A 23,833-nucleotide genomic window follows, 5' to 3' on the forward strand; every position below is an offset into this window, starting at 1 on the left:
CCCCTCCCTTGCCTCCTTGTTTGGGAAGCTTCTGCATTTTGTCTGAGCAGCTAAAAAGTTTCTTTGTTTTTAGCTGCTGATGCATACAGCACCACTGAGGAGAATACAAACAAGTAGAGTCCTAAAGTGTTTATTTTGTCTAGGAAGACAAGCTCAACCAATTTGATGCCTTTGGTAAGATTTTCAAACCCTATAGAAAACCAACAAGAAAAATAAAAAGAAATACACTTTTCAACTCTTCATGTTTAGTTTTTTTAAAAGAGTCAGTTATATTAGGATTAAAAAAAAAAAGAGGATCCCGGGATAGATACTTTAGTAATAGAATAAAAGAATAAACATTTTACTATTACGATAGAAAAAAGTATATTAAAAAAAAACCTCCCTGGTCTTGATCATTAGATAGGGCATGTTAGCAAATTTTTTATTTATCAGTCCAAATTGTATGGTAAAATTCACCATTCTGTCCTGAGGCTATCGTGCCTTTAGGGAATTCAATGAGTGTAGAAAAGTTAAGATAGAAGGTGAGCAAAAGTTAGAGTTGGATGTATTTTTTAAAAGTTTCAAAGGTTTCATAGGAACGTCTATTGGTGGGGGTCCTTAAAGTGTTGGGAGGTTTGGAGTTTTGCCTCCAAGAGGTTATTTCATGGGATTATGGTCACCGTTGATTTTCACACAGGTTACAAAGCCAGACAGAGTGTTGTCTGATAAACAGATGTAAGGAACCAAGTCTGCTTAGAATAAAGAGCAACAGACTGTGAGCACATATTTAGGATTCATTTAAACTCATCAACATAGTCTAGCTCATAGTTCTCTGTCTCTAGTCTACTTTTGAGGTAGCTTCTTGCTGGTAAAGTAACAAGGAATTTTTTTTTCTTACTACAATTTGCTGTGGAGACTCATGGGAAATTCATTTGCATACATCTTGTTACAAAGACTGACTACTTCCTGGCTTAGACAAAGTGTTGCCTGATAAACAGACTTAACACACAAATGTCTGTCTGGAATAAACAACGGCAAGCTGAGATTTAAATTTCCATTATCAGAGATAATCTCTTTCCCAGTATATTGGAATTAAGAACCTTTACTTTAAAACCAGGGCTGTGATGCTGATGTTTTCTACCAGAATCATGTCATGTGTGGGCTGGGGTTGATTTTTTTAAAAGAAACAAAAAATGTATATGGATGGGAAGATTTATATTGCAGAGGTAAAAGTACATTTCTTTTTGGGGGACCTTACAGTTTCAAAATCAGGTCTTCTTGCATTATTTTATTTGATCCACACAACAACTCTATTAAATTAGGCAAAATAGTCATTAGTGTTCCCATTTTACAGGTGAAAAAAATACGAGATCCAGAGTTAAATTATATAGCTCAGATTTTTTTAGGATTCCATCTTTGTACCTTTTCATACTTCTTTCAATAGTGAAATATGAATGCAAAAAAAGTTAATCCTTAGAATACTAACTGAACTTAAATAGCCATGATTATCCTCAACAGAGATCATTTTATTATTTTAATGAAATTTTTTACAGATATCCAGACACATGAAAATAATGTGTATAGACTATAACTAAATTATGCATCATTTTCATTTGACACATTTGTTTTTATAGTATGAAAGTATACAGGGAGTTTTTCTACTTCCAGTTGTATAGATTGACTACATAAGTCATCTTCAAGTATATTTTCTTCTAAGAACCCCAAGGACTTACTGTTATAATTAATTTTGTTTGTGAAAAAAGTGACTCAAAAGGGGAAATTGAGCACAATTCTGATATGCAATAATGTTATACTCATGGCTTTTTAGGCAGGTCTTTGTTTACTCATGAGTGGGTAGGTAACCAGGTTGACTCACTAATGTGAGTTCTGAATTGATCAACAGATCACCATCACGTGTTAACACAGCCCCTGTTATGAGAAAAACAAAATTCAAAGTGGTTATGTCAGTTTTAGTTTATTTTAGTCAGAGACCCTTGTCAAAGAAAATACGAGAAATTATAAATTTATTCAGAGTATCGTGCTTACATATCTTTTATAATCACCACATTCTTGCCATTGACTTCACTTATAACTTTGCTGAAAAACCCGATGATGACTGGAAATCAGCCTCATGCGAAGACTGAAGGTTTAAAGATTGAGTCATTTGGTCTTTACTTTCAGAGTGACTGAATTTGTAATTTTCAAAGCTTAGAAATGATTCCCCCTCAGTGTCATAACACAACAATGGTGAGACCATTTTACTTTTTTCTCAACGTGTTAAAACTGTGTATCATTCCACAACCTCCCTCTGCATGTAGCCAAATAACACGTTTATGAGTAGGTGATAAGACAGTTGAATCACTCTTCAACCTAAACAGTCTCATCATCAGAAACAGCCCTGACTAAACAGATGGGCCTTGAATACCAGCATTAATGCCAAAAAATCTAATTCCTGCAAATTTAATATTTCACAAATTCTTCTTCCGAAAGGCATGTAAAAAAAAAGTTTTAAGAAAGAAAATGGTAGTCATCTAGATTATATAATGCTTTTAAGTTCCGACCCCGAAAATGCCAAACCCGGGAGTGGCTAAGGGGTGGATCTCCCGAGCAGCTGGCAGCCCCCGGGGTGGTCTGGTGGAGCCCTTCCAAGTCTCTGCTGCGTGAACACAGCCTTCCCGCTCGGATTCGGATTAGAGGATTCAAGGGCCAACGTGTACAAACTAGCCTGGTCCTTTTGGAATTAGGGTTTTCCTTCTGCCCCATCTCCCCACCTCCCTTCTGGTGAAGAAGGATTTGCTGTGCATACCTTGATTACTGCGGTTATCATGACACATGCAATTCTAGCTTACTGGGAAAGTTACACAGATCAAATTTTGTATTTTAAATACAGTAAAGATAAGACTTCCCATTTAAGGAACCATGGAGTGTTTCCATTTTCAAAGATAAGAAAACTTTTATGGTGTGACTCACCTCATAATTTGTTTTAAAAACCAGGTTATTGTGTATTTGTTTTTCATTAAGTAGGCCACAGTCATATGCATTCATTACCATTAAATATTGGTTTGATTGTTTACTGAGCTTAAAGGATTTATCCATTCTCTGAAAATGCTGATGATAACTGAAGATTTTTGGTGGTCCAGATTTAATGATAGTATTACAAAATTCTGTTTGTTCTTTGCCAGACCATGATGGATACTGTTATATGTAGTGGATGGTATTGTATTCATCAGTTTTACTCGTAAGCCCCAGATTGTATATACATATGTGCACCTGTGAAGGGACATTCTACACCTCAAAGGTTTTTAAAATATTTCCTCACACCTCAGTCTTTAAGGTCATGGTGATACTGGAAAAAATAGACAATGTTCCTAAAGTTTATAAAGTACTACAATAATATTTCTTTTATAACTACAGCTATGAGAGAGACTAATAAGCAAAATGTGACTATTATAGCCATTTTTCTAGATTTCCTTACTGTAATAAACATCTTACGGTACTGAATGATCAAAATAGAGTAATTCTAAGCCTTATACTACTAATCAGAAGTAGATTTCTATAACATCATGGATGTAGAAAAATGAATCTTGGATTCTTTGGCTTGACCCTTTCGCAAACTACTCATCTTCCCAAACCTCTGTAAGAAAAAAAAGAATCTACCTAAATTTTAAAAATCTTTAAGTGCTACAGTCCTAGGGGGTATTTATTATATTCAGAGTATAATCACCCTATTCCTTATTGTCTTTTACCTCAGGAATGTTCCTGACGCTTCATTTATTTGCAGGAAAGTATTCATTCCTAACTTTGCCTTTTCTTTTTCACACTATGAAGAACAACTTCATCTCTTTTTGGCGGCATTTTCACTTTCTTTCACTTGACTAACTCGTCTTTGTTTCTGGATGCCTTCTGATTTCTTCGTATCACCTTTTAATTTGGGAGATTTAAAACTGGACACAAAATTCTAACAAAGACTTTTCAAGCTTCATCCTTAACCAAATCAGTATGCATGTAGGGAGGTTGAACTTAGGTGAAATTATTTTTCCCCTGGAACCTGAATTTGTACTTTCATGGTCCATAGACTTTTGTTGATATCATGTTGACTGAATAGGAATTACATTGGTTTGTTTCGGGGTGGGAAGGGTTCCCCACCACTGCGTGGCTGCTCTTCTTTTATCAGCTGTTCACAACAGCAGTTGTTAGGATTTTGAGTCCCTCTTCGGGCATCAGAATATGGCAGCTTTCTCTTATCTTTGTGTTTTTTTGAATGTGTGAAATATTTCTGCCATCCATCATTTTAGCCTGCACACATTTCTGGGGGGCCTTTTATGTGTCAGACACCACTCTCAGCTCTTACTATTCTAAGGAGCCTCTTGTGGGTGTGTCGGCCAGGGGATCAGAGGAGGTGATTGTCTGCAACTTCTAAACGCTGTGCAAGATTTCCTGCTCACGAGCCAGAGGGATGTGTCTCTCTCTTCCTTGCCAGGTCCCACGAAGGGAGATATGAAGCAGAAATAAAGACCTTTTTTACCCTCCTTTTTCATTTCATAAGTCCCAATCTGCTTTTAGGTGTGAATTTAGTATATTTTCAGTCACTGGCAGTGGTTCAGCATTAGAAAGCTGAACAACAAGTGAAAATTCATCTCTTTAGTTCAGCGGTTAACAAATCCTTAGCTGGACCAGGTACCCTTGGAAGGTACTAGGGGGTAAGACTAGAGGAAGAAAGGAATTCTTTTCTTACGGAGCTCAAATTCTCATAGGAGATCATTGAAGAGTACCGTAGTGCAACATAATGTAAGTCACATTGTAAGAGATGTATGGCCAATAAAAGAGGAATCAGAGAGGAAAAGTTTAATTCTGGGTCGAGCACAAGGAAGATTTAACAACATTCCATCTTTGCATCACGCCTAGAGAACAGAAAATACGTGGAAGCGATGTCTATATTTTTGCCTGACCAGTTTTACCATATTGACATGCTTTTGTCACTCTTCACCAGACCAAAAGGAGTATTCTCTGAGGTTCCAGGTTGAAGGGGAGCAGAAATGAGGTTAGGGGGACTGGATCCATGCATAAGTAGCAAACCCAGTACAAGGTTTCTGTTCCTGCAGTGCACATGCTTATGGAAGCAGAGGCTAGTGTGCAGGCATTAGGATTTATTTTATTCCTTTCCCTAGTGATTATATTGATAGTGAAATATCTTTGTCTGAGTACTCCAGCAATATAGCTGTAGGCGCCATAAAAATGCATAGGTAGATGACTGCCAGTTCAATTAAGAGGTCTCAATCCAGCCTCCTATATGAAAACCCTGTCAATTTTAGGTTTAAATTTCTGCTCATAAATTTTTTACAAACCAGAAGAAAAATTGCTTTTCTTTTAGGTTAGGTTGAAGTCTAAGGTTCCTTAAACAAAAAACAAATCCCTAGATGGAAAAAAAACTGATAATCCTAATATACTTCCTCACAATAGCATTTCCAACTCCATCATTTAAACACATTTTAAATTATATTCTCTTCATTGTAATATACAAATTTTCTGGCTTTCAACCAGGGAACCAGAGGAAGTCACTGCTGTGGGAGACTCAGATACAGCAAGGGCACCCAATTCTATGCAGGTGGTTCTTTTTTTTCTGGGGCCTCTAATTATTTCAGGTGGTGGGAATCAAAAGACCATGTGATAATTGTCCCCAAAAGTAAGACATAAAGTTACCTTGGCTTCTGACAAGTCTCTACCAAGTATTTAAAACAGAAAAGTAAATTAGTTGCTAACCTTCGTGATAGTGTTTTAATGCAAATGCTTAAGAAAGAGATCTTTCATTTGTATCAATTATGTATGGGTAGAAATTAATTTATAATTCTGGTTATCTGGTCGGCTCCATACTTAACAGCATTGGTGACCTTTTGCAATACCAGAGAAAGTATCCATGCGTTCTCAGCATAGAATTGCACCAGCACTGGGTAATTTTGTTCCTTGTTGGTTCAAAATAGAAACGGCATTCAACAGCCCATGGTAGAAAATAATTACCTAAGTCTTTAGATCATTTAACTTTTCTTGTAGATCTTTGGCCTTCCCTATCCATTACCAAGATGGTGTATTTTAGTATGCAGTCCTCCGGTGGAGAACAGTATCCCCAGCTTTTGAATAAAAGTGGAGAAATTAAATTCCGTTTTCAATTTGGCTAGATGCCTTCTCCAGTGTTTGTATCTGAGCTTTCACAAGAGTGCTGCGGCCCCTTTCAGACCAACTCTGAGCTGTTTTCCTGCCACTCAGTCATTTGCTGTTTGTTTGCTTCTTTTTCTGTGGCTTGGAATTTTAAACTTTCTTTGAACGTATCTATTGCCATCTTTTGTTGCTGTTCATGTTTTCTATAATTATGCTACCTTTCTATAAATATAGGGTGACAAACGTAAAAGAAAATTTAAAAGGACAAAGGAGTCCACTTTTAGATTATTAAAACAATTGTTTGAATCACTCATTTTTTTACCTTAGCTTAGTATTAATAGTTAAATATCAGAGAAGTAATTGGCTAGGGTATATTTAAATTAATTGAGATAAAAAATATTTTTCTTTTTGTAAAGTGATTAATCGTAAAGATATTACATCAAGAAAAAGAATATTGGCTAAGCTATCATATAGAAAGTTAGGTTTGCCAGTCTTATTCCAAAGAAAATGTTCTATTTGGCAAAATTTTATGTATCTATTCTGGGACATGATCAGGAAGAATTTTAACTTTCCCTAAGACAAACAGATATTTTCTTTAATTTTAATAGTGGATATTAATGGTTTAAAATTTTCTAGTACAAAAATAATGAAGGTATGCCTTTCTCCTAAAACATGCTGAATTACTTCTAAGAATGTTGAATTTGTAATTTTTAATGACGAAATTACAGGATATTCCCTTAGAAAAAGAGAAGGTAGTCCTGCGGTGTTTTTAAATCATTTGCTATAAAAATAATGTTAATTTATGGAGTTAAAATTTCAAATGTAATCCGATATAAATTGTATTCCAATTTTCAGTGCAGATTTTGTATTTAACTTTGTGGTTCATTTTGAAGAATTTGTCTAAAGTTTTCTGACCTGTAATGCTTTTTGTTTGTGTCTTCACTATGGCTATTGTTACATTATGATAAAAGCTATCACTTTGCCAGCAAATAAAAATTCAAATTTTCACATCATTTGCTATTTGAACCTTTGAATCAATCTAGAATTTTTTCTCTAGTTACCAGGTTAAGAGCATCTGAAAATTTTTAAATAGACATTTAAAAAATAGTACTTCCCAATAATTAAAATCTTCATTTGCCTAAAAGCAGGGGGCCTTTCTTAAAGTAATAACTTAGTGCTTCTCTCGACCTAGGGTCACTAGTAGTGCTGCTACCTTTTGCAGTATCTCCAAGAAAGAGAATGCTAAAACTGTAACTCTGTTGAAATAGAATTAATATTTTCAATTTAATCACAGTTAAGTGTCATGACCTTTTGGATCTTGCATTGAACTTCTTGCTGAAATGTGGTCAAATTTCAGGCAGCCCATTCTAACCCTGTGAAGTCAAGGTAAAGTTCAGATCCAGGCTTTCCACAGATACAGAGATTTTTCTGAAACTTTTTTTTGCTTGTTTTTTGATAATGTTATATATTGTTTCAAGTCTCAGAAAATGCTTTACATAAAAAACTCTCTCCTTGACATATTTTGCCTTTTTTCTCCTTTCCCCCCAAAATGTATCATAAGTATTCCTACTTCTAATTCTGTGAAATTTTTTGATCTAACTTAATTTTATCTCATCTTAAAATTAAATATTACTTTATTTTAAATTATCTCATTTAGAAGTTAATTTGATTGAATCACATTTTTTCATTTGAAAATGATTGTGTTTTTAAAATAAAAAATAAATGGGATCCAATAAAGGTGTGCAGGAACCTGTTTTTGCTCACAGGGCCTGTTAGGATCTCCCAAATGCAGCAGTACGAGAGGAAAATAATACTTATAAAGTGGGGGAGAAAGATATCTTTGAGTGATCCTGTTATTTTAAGTAAATGCACTAGAATATTAGGATTCTAGTATTTAATGGTGTTAGTCTGCATAGTCTGTTGCTGTAATACAGAGCTAAATATCAACAGAACTTGTTTCTGTTGTTTGGGTTGCTTTTATATACCAGCTTCAAAATATGTTTTGACACTTTATTATGTTCTGAATCAAGCTTCAGATGTGTGTAATGAAGGATGAAGTCTTTATCAGACTCTAGTGTATAAATAATGGAGAAGAGCAGTTTGGAAATGGTGTCTCTGTAAGAGGATGGTTTCTGAAGAGTTTCAAGTTATGATCTGGCGCAAGCCAAGCGCCACTGGAGGTGGCAACAGAACCGAGAGTCATCTCTGAAGGCACGGGCTGCGGCCTCTGCTGCTTTTCACCCCCTGTCTTTTCTCTCTTCTTTTTTCGATCCTCATGTCACTTCTGTAACGTTCTCATTCCTAGTTTCCATGCTGAACCTTTTGAGAAAGTCTGGCACCTCTGATCCACTTTCCTTCACAGACCCTGTAATTTTTGGCTGTATTTTTATGTTTTTCAGATTCAAGTCAATCTGAAAGTCCCAGCCAGCCAAGTGACGCTGACATTAAGGACCAGCCAGAAAATGGTAAGTTTACTTTGGGACTCTTGACTGCTGCTCTGAGAGTCCATGGTAGCCAGCAGCCAACCAAGTACAAGGCTTTTGAGGTCTGCCCCTATGGGCAGCCCACGGTAGGAACCATCTTGAGGACTCAAGGAGTTTTCTGGGCCACTCTAGCCTCCCCAAACCCTTCCCCTCAGCCACAAACCCTATCAGGGTACTCCTAAGAACCTTAGTTCCCAAGAAAGTTGATTACTGTGAGAGGCGGTGTTGATTTACCAGATCAGGATCTTTTACAGCGTAAGTGAGGCGCCAACGCCTTTTCATTTCAGTTCCTTTTAAGGTGGCAAGTGACCCACAATCTTCTTCACTAGTGATTTAAGTTTATTGACTGACAAGTATTTTTGAGGCCTTTTCAAAGCCTTTGCTAATTGCTTTAAGAAAATCATCTCTGCCTTTGAAGGATTTTTCACTTCAAATTGTCTAAAATAAAACACTAAGGATACGTGACAGAATTAAACTCATCAGTTGCATAAATATATAAACTTTCCGTGGCAGAAACCTGACTAACCTAGAATACACACTTTATATATGAATATAATAGTATCCACTAAAATACTAACTGTGTGGTATATGCACTCCAAGGACGAAAAAGGTTGTCATAGGTTAGAATTTAAGATTGAGTAAAGCCATCAGTTTCAACAAAAATCAAGAAGTAAACTCGTGATACCCATGACATGCTAAACGTTGTATTATACACTTTCATAGATATCATCTCATAAAATTCCAAAGTGATCTTCCCTGGTGAGAGAGCTGAAGACTCTGATGGGAACTTGACCTTGAGGGACCTTTGAGGGGAATACGGCACGGAGGCTAAAAGCTCAGGCTGTGGTGTCAGACCTGTGTTCAAAGTCTGCCTCTACTTCTTCCTGCCTTTGTAATGTTGAATAGGTTATTTACCCTCCCAGAGTATTGATTTATTCCTCATCTTTGAAGTGGTACGGTAATAGTTGTATTGACATGTTGAAGAATTAAATAAGATAATGTGTATAACATACTTACCATAGTATCTTTCATAGACTTTACACTAAAAAAGCTGGCTGTTGTTCAGTATTCCTTGTATTATTTTTCTAGTCAGTATAGTTCTACCATACATTGTTTTTCACTTACTTAGAATGACCTCATTCCTCCTGACTCTCTTCTTTTTGTTGTTCTATCTATTTTTCCGTTTTGATCTCCATCTGATCTTTTGGAATAGATAGGTAAACTGAATTATGTCAGTTTTGTGGGGTGGAGGATTGAGTTTACCACACTGAATATCCTATCACTGATTTCTCAGGATTCGTTTCATTTCCCAAGCCTGGGAAATTCTCTATAACATTGTTGGGCTCCCATATTAAATATACACTATCTGACTATTCCTCTCCTCAACCTGGTATTTTGGTGGTATTTTCCTTATCAAAGTCATCTTTTCACAGCAGGCATTAAAGAGAGAGAGAGAGAGAGCGCGCGAGAGAGCTCTGAAGGCTTGTTTTTAGTGTCATAAACAGCTACATCTTATTTTTTGTTGACATTTTAAAGAGCGATATTTATAGATTAGTTTCATTCTTTATTTCCCACTTGACTTATAGATGATGCCTTATAGTTTCGTTTTCTTCGTACATTATATCTCTATATAATCTGCCTGAAGTTGTGTCCAGAGATATTCATTTTACTTTCACCTTTAAGAGCTGGTGGGCTGCCGAGGTGTGTGGTTCACGTGCTTAGGTCTGGCCGCCCCTCTCGCAGGCCTGCGATTCATCTGTCTTCATAAAATGGCCGACAAGCTGTTCACATGCAAATATAAATTGAGAGCATGAGAGGCCTGGCATGCCTTTCTGGAGCTGCTGTAATACCGATATTGTGCGTTTCCCATTCCAAAAAGAAGCGAGGATCGAGCCTGGATTTTTCGGCCAAAGGCACAGAGAGACTGGCCAAGTTCACTGTTAACCCCAGATCACTTGGTGCCACCTCAAGGATTCCCGGTACCATTTGGGAAGGATCGTGTGAGTTCAAAGAAAGAAAGTATTAATATCCAGGAGAGACAGTAATAAATTGCTATGTTGCAAATTTCTGTTTATTTCAGAGAAAAGCTGAAGTTGGTTCATCTTAGACAATTCCAACTGGAGCTCAGACTAGAGGAATATCAGCCTCTTCGGTTTCCTCTTTCTGCCTTTTGTCAATCTCAGATGAAGTTATTGGAGGAAATATTTCCTCTTCCTTAAAGTCCTATAATCCCTAAAGGAAAATAAATGAGGATTTCAGGACTAGGTATTTACATGCATTAGATGACTTTCTGGGGTTGCTTTGATAAAGAGTATTCTTTCGTTTTCATTACCCCAGGTTATGGAAGATGAGTTCCTGAAAAGTTCTTGTTTGTTTGTTTATTTGTTTCATTTTTATTTTTAAGAAGAGAACTCTCATAAGTATATCAACAAAACTCAAGAACTTTTGAAATCTTGGTGGATGAAGAAGTGACAGACCCTGGTCTTCAAACAAAGTGGGAACTCATTATTCCTTATTTATGTATATATTCGAGGGGAAATAATATTCTTTTTATGCTAGCTCTTGAGGAGAAAGGTAATGGGAAACGAATGGTATTTTCCTAGTAAACCATGGAAAATGAGTAGACAAATGGTAACATGCTGTTTCATCCAAAACCATAAACTAGGCCATGTAACTTTACCTAAAGTGGATGCAGCTGTTTCTTCCCTGCCCAACTAGTCTGTTTTTTTTCTGTGGAATTTTTGCTTTCTTTTCTTGTACTCCCTTAAGACTCAACTGTAAAAGAAAACAAATCTTTGTCCAATTACAGTATTAGATGGGAATTTTGAAGGAATTATCTGAAGTCCAGAGATAAAATATCAGAATCTCTGAAACTCAAAATTGGTATAATATAATGATTAAAAATTCCACCTCTAGAGTCAGACAGGCCTGATTAAATAATGGCTGGGCAACTCTGAATAAGGTATTGCCCCAGCCTCAGTATTCTTATCAGTAAAATGGGAACACTAAAAGATCCTTCCTCATGAGTATTCAAATGAGAATATGCCTGTGAAACAGCATAATGCCGGGTTCGTAGTAAGGACTCAAAGAAAGGTAACTACCACCACTCTCCAGTTAAAGCTCATATCTGTAATGAGATACACATATTCAAGAGGTCAAAAGCTGGGAGCCTTGGAGTGGAAGGGGAGATAACATCAGAAATAAAGCAAGACTCTTTAGATACAGCTTTTGTAGATACCTACTGTGTTCTGAAATGTCAGGCTTAAGTCTCTTAAATCCGTCCATACTCGCCACAGTGGCACATCTATTTCGCTGTTTAGTTCTCTTCTCCACATTCTGTGTACCTCCCAGGAGTTGAGAGCTACAAAAGTGATTCAGAGTTGCTAGAACCTTCAGAATAATGCTCAAGAAAGTTATTCTGGACAGAGGGGACTCCACTTAGATGTCTTTAATTTTGTCTGAGTTTTTCCTTGGCACAAACCAAATAGAATCTGGCTTATTAAAACTATAAGCCGATGAAAGATAGGATTCATGACCAATTCCATATGCCTTGAACGTGACAGATACCTAGGATTTATTAAAATTAATAAGTAGATAAATATACTGTCATTATCCCCAAGTAGTTTTTGAGTATTTGCTCACTGTTGATTTACCAAGAAGTGTTTAAGGAAAAAAAAAAGAAACCCTGGAGAAGTTGAAGTCTAATTTGGGTGTGGATATAAGTTGTACAGTTGTATGTGTATGACACATGGGCATACATACAGATATGACTAATACTGCTGGGAAACCAAAGCTATGGGCTATACTAATGGCCATAGTAGATGAGAAGGAGGTGTGATCAAAGATATGCAGTACCAACAAACAACCCAATCTAAAAATGGGCAGAAGACCTAAATAGACATTTCTCCAAAGAAGATATACAGATGGCCAACAAACACATGATACGATGCTCAACATCACTAATCATTAGGGAAATGCAAATCAAAACTACATTGAGGTATCGCCTCACATCGGTCAGAATGGCCATCATCAAAAAATCTAGAAACAATAAATGCTGGAGAGGATGTGGAGAAAATGGAACCCTCTTGCACTGTTGGTGGGAATGTAAATTGATACAGCCACTATGGAGAACATTATGGAGGTTCTTTAAAAAACTAGAAATAGAACTACCGTATGACCCAGCAATCCCACTACTGGGCATATACCCTGAGAAAACCATAATTCAAAAAGAGACATGTACCACAGTGTTCATCACAGCATTGTTTACAATAGCCAGGACATGGAAGCAACCTAAGTGTCCATCAACAGATGAATGGATAAAGAAGATGTGGCACATATATACAATGGAATATTACTCAACCATAAAAAGAAATGAAATTGAGTTATTTGTAGTGAGGTGGATGGACCTAGAGTCTGTCATACAGAGTGAAGTAAGTCAGAAAGAGAAAAACAAATACTGTATGCTAACACGTATATGTGGAATCTAAAAAGAAATAAAGGTTCTGAAGAACGTAGGGGCAGGACAGGAATAAAGACGCAGAAGTAGAGAATGGACTTGAGGACATGGGGAGGGGGAAGGGTAAGCTGGGACAAAGTGAGAGAATGGCATGGACATATATACACTACCAAATGTAAAATAGATAGCTAGTGGGAAGCATCCGCGTAGCACAGGGAGACCAGCTCAGTGCTTTGTGACCACCTAGAGGGGTTGGATATGGAGGGTTGGAGGGAGACGCAAAAGGGAGGGGATATGGGGATATATGTAAACGTATAGCTGATTCACTTTGTTATACAGCAGAAACTTACACAATGTAAAGCAATTATACTCCAATAAAGATGTTAAAAAAATAAAAGAAGTAAAAATTCCAAAAAAAACCCAAAAATATTTCTTCCAAAAATGATGATTGTCTTAGTACTTGCCTTGGTCACCTAGAGACATATCAAACTAGACAGCTAGGGGCTTCCCTGGTGGCACAGTGGTTGAGGGTCCGCCTGCCGATGCAGGGGACACAGGTTCGTGCCCTGGTCCGGGAGGATCCCACATGCCACTGAGCGGCTGGGCCCGTGAGCCATGGCCGCTGAGCCTGCGCGTCCGGAGCCTGTGCTCCGCAATGGGAGAGGCCACAACAGTGAGAGGCCTGTGTACCGCAAAAAACAAAAAAACCTAGACAGCTTAAAATAAAGAATTCACTTTTTGTGACCTAAGTTTAAAACTTGTCTTCTGTACCAGAAAGAAAGTGAAATTTTATTGGGATAATAAAGAACTTTAAAAATTAAAGACTCTTCCTAAAATTATAATTATGCTTATTACTAATATTTCCACATGAATGCACCTGAAAAATTAAGACTCTGTGTTGAGAAGAAAAAAAACTAGAGAATAGATATAATTGAGCAGCATTAACTTAGAAAAGTTACATTCAGGCAGTGGTTTCATGTGTTGAGAACAGCTTTGATTTTCCCCAGAACTCCAGTTACTATTGTTAAAATGTTAAACCTGAAGCAAATATAAGAAAAAATCAAACAATACATTTAAAGTTATTGCAATGTCAAAGACTAAAAAAAAAAAGATATGCAATATCATCATGTTCCTTTATGGTTGATAACCACATAGGGAATGGAATCCCGACAAAGTTCTCAGCTCTGACTGGTATCGTTCATTTAATCATTTTGCATATTACTGAAACCCCCTTTCTGGCTTTTCAAGAGCTCCTGAAGGTTTTAAGCCCTATTTGTTAGACTTTGACTTAGAACACCTACTCAAACCACCTTTGTGAATTCAAGAGTATTTGTGGATATTGGAATGCTTTATATTTGCAATGCTTTCTCGATATTTACAGGGCCTGTGAACAGTCCCCCAGAGCTTGCGTCCTGTGGTGCATCAGGTCAGGCATTACTGCGGGAAAAGCTCATGTGATAGCCCTCCTACTTAATTCAAGGCACACTTCTGTGTGACCACGCTGAGGGAATAGCACAGTCCAACAATGGCACTCTGAAAGCACACTCCCGCACTGGGACTCCCTGTAGATGCACCCTTAACTAAAAAAGGAAAGAAAATGTGGTGTTCCCTTGCTGGAAAAAGAAAAGTTGTGTTCACGTGTGTTTTGGTTTTTTTGTTTTTGTTTTTCCTATTTACTCTCTCTCATCACCTGCACTGGCTGCTAATAATAATAATAACCTCATCTTAGTGGTTTTTAAAATGTGATATTTATAACAGGAAATCAGAGTTGGTATTTAGATAATTTTCTTTAGTTTTAGTCGTGTTTGCTCTGCCTCATTTATCTGGTAGTTGCACGTATGTCGGAGACATCAGCCCTCAGATGGGCCTTTGCAATCAGTGGAAGGCCATGAGTCGTGATGCTTGCCCCAGATTTTGAAAATTTCCAGCTCTGCCTGCCGCTGTGAAAATCACCCTGGAGTACTGGTTGAATCTAGCTTTCATGTTCAACATCTTTATTTATGTCATTCCCATCCTGTATCACCAAACTAGGGATCGTTGCTAAAAGTTGCTGGAGGAGCAAGGAATGTACTTTTCTTCAGTCTCAATTGTCACTATCTCATTGGTTATCAGTTAACTCACTTCTGTGAGTATTTTGAATATTTTAGTACTTACGAAATAAATTCCAAGGCTACTGACTTCCTGACAAGATTTATATGTAGGATTCACTTTGTAAAAGATTTATATGTAGGATTCACTTTGTAACTTGGAGGTGAGATAAGAGAGCTATAAATTTCTGTTTCTTTTTTGGACACACATTCTTTTATCTGATAATATTCTCATAAGAAAGTACAGACCCTTTGCTTTAACTTGTTTCACTACCTCCTCAAATATGTAGTAGATACATTGCAATATTATGTTATAATATTAGTACATAGTTGGAAGGCAAAATAAAATTCATAACTCCAAGTGCTAAGAATTGTTTCTTACTACTGGATGGACTGCTGTTTTAGGAACTATTTTTAGATTACTGGGTCATTATAGTTGGGTCATTTTAGGAATTTTGGAGGCAACGTGCAGCCGAACAGTCAGCGTTTTATTGGGAAAGCAGGAGCATTCTAGCACCATTGACTTGTAAATGCAACTTGTCAGTATTTCATAATTTGCATGACTTTCTTTTGCAATTACCTAGCAACAGTTATTCTCAGCCGTGTTTTTTCCAAAAACCCTGCAGGGACAGACACAGTAGAGTGACCACCAAAATAACAGCAGTAACAGTAATGATCAATATTCTAAATATTGTAAAGGTCCCAACTCGGGGAGACATTAAAACCTAAATGCTTTCTGGTTTCCAGATCTGTGTAATTAAATTCTGACTGATGAATTTTCAGCAATGCAGTGGAGCTAGTCTATCTTCTTTTAGAGACTGGGGAACTAGAATTTGGTTTAGTCTAAAAATGTCAGTCTGAGACCAGGTGAATTGTGCTTTCTTAAATATTGTTAGCAGATGTGACCCATCATTGTTTACAGGGGCTCTTGAGAAATGCCTGCAGACAAAGGAAATTCTTGGATCCTGCCTTTTGAAAGATGAGGTACCAGCTGAGGCTTCCCCCATCCGCATGCTGCAGCGTAGAGTATGATGAGCTTTACCACAGGATTCAGGGTAGTTAAGGAGCCTTTTTAACTGAAAAAGAAGGATGAAATTTGCAGTCATTTTAAAGAAGTAGTTTTACCTCTAACATTATGGGTGTTTTATTGTCTACATACAGAGGATAACTAGCTGAACAGACTTTTAAGTAGTTGGCTAGTAGCCAATATAGGGAATGTTTTAGACCCCTGTTCCCCTGATTTCCAAATTCTAAAACGGACTGGCTGGGTGGTCTATTTCAGACACAAACCCCACCTCCTCCCCTCTCCCAGTGCCTCACACACAAATAGTTATAGAGGAAAGAAGAAATAAAGAGGTGTCTTTCTGGTCCTCGAATTACTTCATGCCTGTGACTCTTGTTCCAGGAGAGACAGCCATTTGGATGTAACATTGCAAATAGAAAAGTGTTTTTAAGTGTTTGTTTATAGCTTATATGGGATTGTGTAAATTTATCCATAGATCTCGATTCTCAAAATATGAAGCAAAACAGTTCACGTAGTATTTGAATTGAGCTCAGAAAAGAAATCAAATGCGGTGCCGTCATCACATCACAGTTGCATGGAGAAGGCGTGCTGGAAGGTACACCTGGTGTTTGGCTGCAGTGCCATCTGCCCTTGTTCTCTGTTCCCTGTGGTCGAAGCCTGGATGGGCTCTGATAGGACCCTTGACAGATCTCCTTAGAAGGACCTGCAGTGTACTCCTAACGGTCACTTTCACATACCTCTCCATCACTGAAAAATCCGCATGATGAATTTTCAGCGAGGCTAGTTTGGGTCAGGAATAGTGTGTGAGCTTTCCTTGCCACAAATAACAGGGTCTGATTTGACATTTGACTATGAATTCGTTGATTTAAATCCTATATATTATTTTGGGGAAAGAATTATACATCTGTGGATCGTATTAGTAAACTGAATGTAATATAAATAATTTATTCAGGGATTTGGAGTAGCTAACCCAGCTTGATTAGTTGTCTGCTAGAAAAATTCATGTGACCACAAGGATTTTTGGCACCTTTTCTCCCTACAGCTTCCTCATTCTTTTTCTCTTCTTCAGGTTTCACTCAGCTCCAGGCAACTCTGTTCCCTTGGCATTACCTTGTCGTTAAGGAAATCTACTGGGATAGCTCAAATCGAGGTGGTGGAGGGGTAATACTTACTGCAGATTACTCTGCTCCATCTCAGTTGTTAATTTCTATACTTGGTTGATTTTATCCCAAAGGGAACAGGGGAGTCTCATATGCCTTATCCACAGGCATCATATGGCAAATATCCAAAGAGAGAAGTATAAAGGATGTTATGGTGAGGCCCAGCAAAATAGTAATAGGCTTCCAACAATCTCTTCATGAAGGAAAGTCAGTGTTTTCTTAGATCTCTGTAGGCATTTTTGCAACCAGAGAGCTTCTCAGCAAGCAGCATTTGTAAACTCAAGAGATGAACAAGTAGAAGCCAAATCACAGCTTCCGAATAGGTCAGATTAGCAAAGGAGAGCTGCCATTATAAGCCTGACACTGAGCATCTGTTAAGGGGAAATCAGTTGTCCAAGTCATTTAAAGACCTGTACCTCAATTTTCTCATAAGTAATTTAGCAGATAGTTATTAAGAATCCGCTGGGTACATTTGGACTATGTGCTGGATGCATTGAGGGAATACAGTGATGGATCAGACATCCTGTTCTAAAGGACCTGATAGTCTAGTAAGGGGAAAGAGGCTTCATTCATTCATTCATTCATTCATTCAACAAATGTTTATCAAGTGCGTTCCAAGAATCAGATACTGCACTGAGCAAAACAGATAAAATCTCTCTTATTCCTTCTGGTGGGAGGAAACAGACAATGAACTAACTAATATATATATAATATACCAAATGGTATGAAATATTAGGAAGAAAAATAAAGCAAGATAAGGGATAAACAGTGGAGGATATGGGCGCTATTTTACGGAGGGTGGTCAGGGAAGGCCTTTTTGATCTGTTGACTTTTGAGCTAAGACTTGAGGAAGGTGAAGAAGAGAATTATGCGGATACTTGGGACTTTTGTTCTAGAAAGAGGGAACAGTAAGTGTAAAGACCCTGAGGCATGTTGGAGGAACACTCAGAGGGTCAGTGTGGCCTGCGGGGCACAAATGAAAGAGGAGCAGTTGGAGGTAGGGGTAGCAGGAAGCCAAATTATACTGGACCTTGTAGGCCAAGGAAAGGACTTGGCACATGCTTGACAAATTATGATATCCTCTACAAGGGTATGCACATACCCAATCCATTCATTTCTTGATGTGGTGGATATGCCCTGAGCCCCGACACTGTGTTAGATACTTAAAGTTAAGTGGTGAATAAAGCAAAAGGCCTAATTCATAGCATTGTCAAAGAAGGAGACTCTCGTCTGCCATGGCAATATCTTTTAGTATCCCCAAAGGTTTTCCCTTATGTGTGTATCACTGAAAGCAGAGTCACTCGCATGGGATAGTTGGCTTCACATACCCTCTCATGCAGATGATTCTCTTTTCATTTAATGGAGGTCTAAATCTGTTCAGCTGCAGTTTAACCCTTATCTCAGGACTCCATTTAGATTGTAAATCCCCAGGTCTCAAGTCCACGACCCCGAAGCTTGATTTTTCTCCCTAATAGTTGCCAGATTTAGCAAATAAAAATACAGGAGGCCAAGTTAAATTTGCATTGCAGATCCACAACAAATAAATTTTTTTTAGTATTACGTGGACCCTACTTATTACAAAAAAGGATTTGTTGTTTATCTAAACTAAGTCCTGTATTTTATCTGGCCACCAGTCCTAGTTCTCTACACACTCCCATGGAGGTTACATGGGCAATAGTAACAGCAGTATAGGAAAAGGTTTGATTAGTCTGTGATGATTTCATTGATCACAAAGGGTCAAACCACTGGAATTTAACCCGCTGAAAATGAGACCTGGGAAGAGTACCATGAAGTTCTAATGACTTGACTGCTTAAATTCCATTCCTCCTGCAGCTGCCGGTACCTAGCCCAGTAGTTATACAATAAGCCACTTGTGTGGCACAGTCAGTGGGTACAATACTGCAGTTGAGAGGCACTCCCTATCCAAGTCAGTGTGTAAGTTCAATTCGTGGGATAGTAATTGAGTAAGGCGTTGGGACAGTGCGTGAGTCACTTCTTCAAAGGAAGTATACCTTGTCGCAAGATCCAGTTATTGGTAGACTGTTGCCTCTTGAAAGATGGTGAAAATCAGTCAAATAATACAGCACTGGAAAATTCCTCCTTCAAAGGCGATATAGAGAAAAGACACTTAGATTGACTTGAAAATAGAAGGTGCCGTATTTTTATGCTCTATGGGAAACTAAATACATATGTTTTCACTTAGGACTGTTTTATTAGGAAGACAAAACTTGTCTGAATATGTTACAGGAGCATGGCATGGTCTTTGTACCCTCCTGCCTTAAGAAAGGATCATGTTCACAGATTTAAGGAAAGCAGTTTTGGAAAGGAGGGTTAAACTCTATTGGGATTTAGAACCAGGTGATGACAGGAATAATGAATTTGGTGATTAACAGTCATGCTAGTAGCTCACATTCGTTGTGGACTTCCTGTGTGCTGGTGTGTTAGGTTGGGTCCCCCAAGAAGAATATGCCCTTATGGGATTAGATGTGCAGGGATTTATTGGACTATGAAGGGAGGGAGCCAGGCTAGGTTGGAGAGACTTCAGACTGCAATAGTGATTTGATACCTGTGAAAGGAAACAGGAAAGGAAGGAGGATTGGGAAGGAAGAATCCTGGACATCAGTAAGCTTCTAAGAAAGTTTTGTACAGGCCAATGGAGAGTCTTTGAGCCAGTCACTTGTTATAAAGTTTTTTGTCCCACAGGAACCAGTCTGCATTAGTATCCTCTTCTTTAGTCATTGACTAGGAGCCTGGAGGAAGCTCCTTGGAACAAACATGGTGATAAATCCAGAGGGGAGCTGTTGGGGTTGTCAGGCAGTCATGCTTCTTGTAACATGCGATATGAGTGTCTCATTTTTTATGGCCACCACAGCGAGGCACTATGCTAAGGGTTCTAGATTCATGATCTTGTTTCACTCTGATACAACCCTATGGAGATAGGTATTCTTAGGTTACCCATTTTACAGATGAGGAAACTGAGATGCAAAGAATTTAGGTAGCTTGCCCACAGTCAAGAAGCAGAAAGGACAGAGTTTTCAAACTTAAACTCCAGAGTCTAAGTGCTTAACAATAACCTTGCATTATAGCAAGAATAGTATTCAAACTCTGGTTCTGTAACTTACTGATGATGTAAATTTGGGCAAGTAATTTAAACTCTTGGGCTTGTGTTTCCTCATTTATAAGGTAGAATGTTGTCACCTTCCCAGGAAATGTGTTTTAGTTGCTGTTTCGTTTTGAGCTTAAACAATGTTCATTCCTTTCTTTCCTCGTGTTGTTCCCTCATCTAGGATGGTCATGTCTTCCTTTATTCCCCGTCTCATTCTCTCAGTATCTGCCTCAGCCTTGCTCAGGCACCCACAGGCTTAATTACGTCCTCAGAACTAACAGGACTGTTTCTATGCAGATTATGTATATGAATATATCTGTATGGATGTGTGTGTGTATAAAGTGCCCAGAACTTGCAGTGATCCATAGGAGATACACAATAAAGCGTAGCCCACCTGCTCTTTCATCCACTTCATTGCCTCATGGACACGAACCCTGTGCTAGAGGGCAATCTAGAACATGTCTTTTTCTTGTTTTCAATTTTTGGGGCAAAATTACATTCTTTTGGAAAAATTACGTTCTTATTTTTCATATGAACATTCTTTACTCTTTTCTTCTACAGTTTCAAGCATCCTTAGTCTATAGCTCCACAATGGATACTTTGAAACAATGGACTAAATTTTTATTAGATTTTTCTGCTGGAGGTGGAGTGTATAAAAAGAGATTAGTTGTAAGGTATTTATACCAGATGCCATTGTGTTTGTGGGCTGGCATAAAACAATTATGATTGCCAATAAATTGGAAAGTATTTCACTTGCAAAAGATGTAGGAGTGTAGTTTTATTGAAAACATATAAAACATTTATTTCCACTCCCCATTTTTTGTGCAGTACAATAGAAATTTGCACCTCATCCGTTTGATTTTAGATTTCTGAATTATTTAAAAGAATTGGTTAATTCTCCATTTCAAGTGAGTTAGACAAAGTTCATTAGGATATCTGATTCCTAGCATGTCCCCCATTCACAGATCATGTTAACTCCTTAGAGAGGTTTATCTTCTTTTAAAATTGCAAATGCTGTCCAAACTGAAAGCTTTTCAATTTAATGCATTCTTACAGCTTTGGACTATAAGTAAGATCCTTAACAGTAGAGAGGGAACAATGAGGCACCTTGTTGTCAGAGCATCGGCCAGTTCTAAAGGTAGCAGTGCCCAGGACATGCATGTCCCTTGAGTTCTAGTGGATTTGCAAATTAATATCATGAAATATATATAAGTAAAACTCAACACATGCTAACACATGCTCCTGACCAGTGGTTGCCAACTGGCAGTTCTTGAAGGTGACCAAAGGAAAAAAAAAATGTAAAGAAATTATGCATTTTTCCCTAGATAATAAGATGCATAAGCTGACAATTTTTGCTTTTGACTTTGTGAACTCACTGGTTATCTTATACTTACAGAGACTCTGTTTGGCAGTTATAGTTTGGATTCATTTAGTTCAAGGTGGGGGAGAGATGAATTATCCATAATTTAGTAAAAATGGTAAATTAAATACTTTGAGAAATAGGCACCGTGAGAGGAAACTATTACGAGATGTCCTTAATGGTGAAAAGACACAGAAGCCTCTGCTATAGACCAGTGGTTGATAATAGCCTTTAACTTTTTCTTTTGGCAGGAGAGGGAAGAAGAGAAAAGCAGGTACCCGTAAGAGCCAATAAAGACGAGTTGTGCCCAGGGGCTGCTCATCATCTCCACAGTGCCTCCCTCCACTCATTCTTTCAACAGATATTGTTGAACTCACTTCTTTCTGAGCGGAATTGATAGTGAGGGCCAATGAGAAAAGCAGCTCAAAGTAGGAGACTCAGGTATGCACTTCTGTGCATAAATTGACCCAGGAAATCATACTTTTAGGATATAAGATTTTAACAAAGTATGGCTAGCCTAATCATTCATAATTGTGTAGAACATTTGAGTTCTGGGTTCAGAGCTCTTTCTGTGTGGATTCTGTCCATCACTAGGAGAGGTGAGAAAACTGACCTTGGCACTGGGCACTTTAAATGGTTTGGCTATGTTGTCTTAATTTGTCCTAATCTAAGAGGTAGAGGATAAGGAAAACGAGGTTCAGGGACATTGAGGCACAGATCGATGGTCAACAGCTAGTGAGTGGCGGAGGAAATGCTGCTTTGTCTTCCTGGGGAAGGCTCTACCATTAAACAGATAACGGATAGTGAGGTGCTTTGAAAGGTTTTGGAATGCTTTACATTCAGCAACTGTAATAATCTCAAGTAATTTGTATTATTAGTACAATAATTGTACTATTTCAATGTATTTTCTCTATGTCCTGTCCTTTCTTCCCAGGGAAATCGTAAACATGTGGTTGGAGAATGACAGTGGTGGGGATAGTGGTGGTGAATTAGTTAAAACTAGATAATCCATCCATTATTTTAAGTGAACACCAACAAATGAATAGAGTAATACGTCATAATGCGATGAAAATTAAACCAATAAGAGAGGGTCTGCAGAATTCCACATTTTCCTAGGGATACTGTTATGTACCGTGGGTGACACGTGACCATCTGACATAGGTACCAAATGAGGGAGATGGCACTGTTAATAACAAATTCATCATTATTTTTTAGAAGATGCAACATAAAAATAAGTAGAAACCCCAGTGTTTTCTTTGGGCCCCCTAATATGTGTTTTGAGAGACCACCCTTGGGGGAGAAAATTAATGTTTGGGTTGTATTCCAAACATAGTATCTGGCAATCAATAAATATTTTTGGAGAGAATGAATAAGTGAGCAAATGAGTGTATGAATGGCTCTTGCCCTCAGGAGTTTGAAGTCTTTCCCACCCCCATCTCTATTTTGCCCCTCCCCCCATTCCTCTCCTCACTGGTAACCACTAGTTTGTTCTCTGTATCTGTGAAAAAGTCTTTTTCTAAAACTTAGCTACATTTGACATATAACATTGTGTATGTTTAAAGTATAAAACGTATTGATTCGATACATTTACGTTGCAAAAATATGATTGCCAGGCTTCCCTGGTGGCGCAGTGGTTGAGAGTCCGCCTGCCGATGCAGAGGACACGGGTTCGTGCCCCGGTCCGGGAAGATCCCATATGCCATGGAGCGGCTGGGCCCGTGAGCCATGGCTGCTGAGCCTGCGCGTCTGGAGCCTGTGCTCCGCAACAGGAGAGGCCACAACAGTGAGAGGCCTGCGTACCGCAAAAAAAAATATATATATATGATTGCCATTGTAGCATTAGCTGACACCTCTATGGCATCACATAATTATCATTTTCTAGTGTTGGGAACAATTAAGATCTAGTCTCTTAGCAAGTTTAATGTTTATAGTATAGTTTTGTAGTCTGTAATCACCATACTATGTATTAAGTTTCCTGGACTGACTTACCTACTAGATTCAAGTATGCACCCTGAAATAACATCT

General features: G+C 38.0%; 1 protein-coding gene across 7 annotated transcripts in view; it reads left to right on the top strand.

Moving 5' to 3' along the window:
- The window catches only part of NFIA (nuclear factor I A), a gene marked incomplete at its 3' end in the record, with an annotated part of 398,017 nt that overhangs the window by 181,825 nt on the left and 192,359 nt on the right, over window positions 1-23,833 (top strand). For all 7 annotated transcript variants that reach the window (XM_079919085.1, XM_079919086.1, XM_079919088.1 and 4 more), the window contains one exon: window positions 8,532-8,597. In XM_079919085.1, the coding sequence (XP_079775211.1) occupies window positions 8,532-8,597 (66 nt within the window). The remainder of the gene's footprint in view (window positions 1-8,531; window positions 8,598-23,833) is intronic.

The sequence above is a fragment of the Stenella coeruleoalba genome (assembly GCF_951394435.1).
Source record: "Stenella coeruleoalba genome assembly, chromosome: 1".
NCBI classification, from domain to species: Eukaryota; Metazoa; Chordata; class Mammalia; order Artiodactyla; family Delphinidae; genus Stenella; species Stenella coeruleoalba.